The sequence below is a fragment of the Salmo salar genome, chromosome 04 (assembly GCF_965601325.2).
Source record: "Salmo salar chromosome 04, fSalSal1, whole genome shotgun sequence".
Lineage (NCBI taxonomy): Eukaryota > Metazoa > Chordata > Actinopteri > Salmoniformes > Salmonidae > Salmo > Salmo salar.
The window spans coordinates 3,732,501-3,737,500 of NC_138294.1; the positions used below are offsets into that span (position 1 = coordinate 3,732,501).

Sequence of the window (5,000 nt, forward strand, 5' to 3'; positions counted from 1 at the left end):
TGTTGACCTGTAGTCCCAATATGTACTGTTGACCTGTAGTCCCAATATGTACTGTTGACCTGTAGTCCCAATATGTACTGTTGACCTGTAGTCCCAATATGTACTGTTGACCTGTAGTCCCAATATGTACTGTTGACCTGTAGTCCCAATATGTACTGTTGAACTGTAGTCCCAATATGTACTGTTGAACTGTAGTCCCAATATGTACTGTTGAACTGTAGTCCCAATATGTACTGTTGACCTGTAGTCCCAATATGTACTGTTGACCTGTAGTCCCAATATGTACTGTTGACCTGTAGTCCCAATATGTACTGTTGAACTGTAGTCCCAATATGTACTGTTGACCTGTAGTCCCAATATGTACTGTTGACCTGTAGTCCCAATATGTACTGTTGACCTGTAGTCCCAATATGTACTGTTGACCTGTAGTCCCAATATGTACTGTTGACCTGTAGTCCCAATATGTACTGTTGAACTGTAGTCCCAATATGTACTGTTGAACTGTAGTCCCAATATGTACTGTTGAACTGTAGTCCCAATATGTACTGTTGACCTGTAGTCCCAATATGTACTGTTGAACTGTAGTCCCAATATGTACTGTTGACCTGTAGTCCCAATATGTACTGTTGACCTGTAGTCCCAATATGTACTGTTGACCTGTAGTCCCAATATGTACTGTTGACCTGTAGTCCCAATATGTACTGTTGACCTGTAGTCCCAATATGTACTGTTGACCTGTAGTCCCAATATGTACTGTTGAACTGTAGTCCCAATATGTACTGTTGACCTGTAGTCCCAATATGTACTGTTGACCTGTAGTCCCAATATGTACTGTTGAACTGTAGTCCCAATATGTACTGTTGAACTGTAGTCCCAATATGTACTGTTGAACTGTAGTCCCAATATGTACTGTTGACCTGTAGTCCCAATATGTACTGTTGACCTGTAGTCCCAATATGTACTGTTGACCTGTAGTCCCAATATGTACTGTTGAACTGTAGTCCCAATATGTACTGTTGACCTGTAGTCCCAATATGTACTGTTGAACTGTAGTCCCAATATGTACTGTTGACCTGTAGTCCCAATATGTACTGTTGACCTGTAGTCCCAATATGTACTGTTGAACTGTAGTCCCAATATGTACTGTTGACCTGTAGTCCCAATATGTACTGTTGAACTGTAGTCCCAATATGTACTGTTGACCTGTAGTCCCAATATGTACTGTTGACCTGTAGTCCCAATATGTACTGTTGACCTGTAGTCCCAATATGTACTGTTGACCTGTAGTCCCAATATGTACTGTTGAACTGTAGTCCCAATATGTACTGTTGACCTGTAGTCCCAATATGTACTGTTGACCTGTAGTCCCAATATGTACTGTTGAACTGTAGTCCCAATATGTACTGTTGAACTGTAGTCCCAATATGTACTGTTGACCTGTAGTCCCAATATGTACTGTTGACCTGTAGTCCCAATATGTACTGTTGAACTGTAGTCCCAATATGTACTGTTGACCTGTAGTCCCAATATGTACTGTTGACCTGTAGTCCCAATATGTACTGTTGACCTGTAGTCCCAATATGTACTGTTGACCTGTAGTCCCAATATGTACTGTTGAACTGTAGTCCCAATATGTACTGTTGAACTGTAGTCCCAATATGTACTGTTGACCTGTAGTCCCAATATGTACTGTTGAACTGTAGTCCCAATATGTACTGTTGACCTGTAGTCCCAATATGTACTGTTGAACTGTAGTCCCAATATGTACTGTTGAACTGTAGTCCCAATATGTACTGTTGAACTGTAGTCCCAATATGTACTGTTGACCTGTAGTCCCAATATGTACTGTTGAACTGTAGTCCCAATATGTACTGTTGACCTGTAGTCCCAATATGTACTGTTGAACTGTAGTCCCAATATGTACTGTTGAACTGTAGTCCCAATATGTACTGTTGACCTGTAGTCCCAATATGTACTGTTGAACTGTAGTCCCAATATGTACTGTTGACCTGTAGTCCCAATATGTACTGTTGACCTGTAGTCCCAATATGTACTGTTGACCTGTAGTCCCAATATGTACTGTTGAACTGTAGTCCCAATATGTACTGTTGACCTGTAGTCCCAATATGTACTGTTGACCTGTAGTCCCAATATGTACTGTTGAACTGTAGTCCCAATATGTACTGTTGAACTGTAGTCCCAATATGTACTGTTGAACTGTAGTCCCAATATGTACTGTTGACCTGTAGTCCCAATATGTACTGTTGACCTGTAGTCCCAATATGTACTGTTGAACTGTAGTCCCAATATGTACTGTTGAACTGTAGTCCCAATATGTACTGTTGACCTGTAGTCCCAATATGTACTGTTGACCTGTAGTCCCAATATGTACTGTTGACCTGTAGTCCCAATATGTACTGTTGAACTGTAGTCCCAATATGTACTGTTGAACTGTAGTCCCAATATGTACTGTTGACCTGTAGTCCCAATATGTACTGTTGACCTGTAGTCCCAATATGTACTGTTGACCTGTAGTCCCAATATGTACTGTTGAACTGTAGTCCCAATATGTACTGTTGACCTGTAGTCCCAATATGTACTGTTGACCTGTAGTCCCAATATGTACTGTTGAACTGTAGTCCCAATATGTACTGTTGAACTGTAGTCCCAATATGTACTGTTGACCTGTAGTCCCAATATGTACTGTTGACCTGTAGTCCCAATATGTACTGTTGACCTGTAGTCCCAATATGTACTGTTGACCTGTAGTCCCAATATGTACTGTTGACCTGTAGTCCCAATATGTACTGTTGACCTGTAGTCCCAATATGTACTGTTGAACTGTAGTCCCAATATGTACTGTTGACCTGTAGTCCCAATATGTACTGTTGACCTGTAGTCCCAATATGTACTGTTGAACTGTAGTCCCAATATGTACTGTTGACCTGTAGTCCCAATATGTACTGTTGACCTGTAGTCCCAATATGTACTGTTGAACTGTAGTCCCAATATGTACTGTTGAACTGTAGTCCCAATATGTACTGTTGACCTGTAGTCCCAATATGTACTGTTGAACTGTAGTCCCAATATGTACTGTTGACCTGTAGTGCCAATATGTACTGTTGACCTGTAGTCCCAATATGTACTGTTGACCTGTAGTCCCAATATGTACTGTTGAACTGTAGTCCCAATATGTACTGTTGACCTGTAGTCCCAATATGTACTGTTGACCTGTAGTGACCTCATAACACCGGGACATTATGTAACAACGTGATCTCACAGTCAGTACACGTGACATTGAAATACACGCTACCGCCGAGTTATCCGATAGGAAAGAGTACACGCTACCGCCGAGTTATCCGATAGGAAAGAGTACACGCTACCGCCGAGTTATCCGATAGGAAAGTAAATTGTTATCCTAGCCAGGCCTTTTGACTGTAGTCACTCATCTTTATGGAAAATAAGAAAAAACATTTAGTGGTTTAGATTGAGTGTCAGGTCTAAGTGGAGGAGCAGGGGTGAGAGAGAGAGAGAGAGAGAGAGAGACAGACAGACAGACAGACAGACAGACAGAGAGAGAGGTGAGATCACATAATATCTGATGTAACATTGATCACATAATCATAGGATCAATACGGGATATCGGGTCAAGGGACCAGCATTGCTATTGCAACGCACCCGATCGCGTTAGGTACATAGTTCATATCTAGTTCATATCTAGTTATCTATCAAACTAAGTAAACTTTGTTATAACTAAGTACATTTAACTTGTCAGTATTGTCAGTGAGAGAGTCCTTATACCTTTGAAGTCACACTCGGCCAACACAATGTACAGAACTTCTGGGTCCAGGTGAGAAAACATCTCCTGCATGTTCCTCACTATCTCGTCCTTGTCCTGACAAGTAGAGGAGATGTCTATTGAGTTTGTTCTAACGACCGTATTAGTACTACGGTAATGGTGAGAGTTACTCCCGGTGTTCAATTCACTTCTCGGCGGCGGCGGCGCACCGTCACCAGCTCCCGGTAGTCGGTAGTAGTTGTTACTGTTATCGTTTGACAACCCGGGTACTCTCGCTGGGCTATACCCATTTTTCCTTTTCCTTGGCATTGTCGGTGTGTGTTTACTCCGAGTTAGGTTAATGTTTTTAAAAGCAGTTGTCTTTAGGGAAGTATGTCTCTAGCTGGTAGCATTACCGTGGTGGTGGTGGTGTCCCATGCTAAAAACAACCGAGGAAGCTGGGTTTGGAGGAAGCTGGGTTTTGAGGAAGCAAGGCTGAGTTGAACCAGCAGCAGCAGCAGCAGCAGCACACCAAGCGGATGTTCCGCTGAACTTCATCTACGTATATCTACTGTACAGGAAGGAGAGAAAAGACCGACGCTGATAACTTGCCAAATCAACTTTTTATCGTCTCAACGTTTTGTAATTCCTAAATAGATGTTGTTTATTTAAATCCTTCTCTTTACTTGTATTAATATCTGTAACTTTGTACACTAGTATAATAGAAGTGTCTTGTCTTGCTATTTTAATTTATTTGGTACAGTATTTGAAAAGTCCTTTCCAAACCTTGTAAATTATATTCCTGGCAGAACACAAACCTAGAATCGGTTTTTACCCTCCACCCTCCCCCCCCAATTTAAACCCTATTCCATTCAGGGAACTTGTAAATTATATTCCTGGCAGATACAAACCTAGAATCAGTATTTACCCTCCACCCAATTTAAACCCTATTCCATTCAGGGAACTTGTAAATTATATTCCTGGCAGATACAAACCTAGAATCAGTATTTACCCTCCACCCTCCCCCTAATTTAAACCCTATTCCATTCAGGGAACTTGTAAATTATATTCCTGGCAGATACAAACCTAGAATCAGTATTTACCCTCCACCCTCCCCCTAATTTAAACCCTATTCCATTCAGGGAACTTGTAAATAGTGACCTGGGATCAGCATGAAGAAACAAAAAAAGGGTGTTTGTTTTCCCTCGTCCCCGTTTGATGA

The 5,000-nt window shown here is 41.4% G+C and overlaps 1 protein-coding gene across 1 annotated transcript in view; it reads right to left on the reverse strand.

The window, feature by feature from the left end:
- Positions 1-4,242, reverse strand: part of LOC106594392 (uncharacterized) — a 57,749-nt gene extending 53,507 nt beyond the window's left edge. The window contains exon 1 of the mRNA XM_082973927.1: positions 3,802-4,242. Within this exon, the coding sequence (XP_082830053.1) occupies positions 3,802-4,108 (307 nt within the window). The 5' untranslated portion in view covers positions 4,109-4,242. The remainder of the gene's footprint in view (positions 1-3,801) is intronic.
- Between the last annotated feature and the right edge of the window lie 758 nt (positions 4,243-5,000).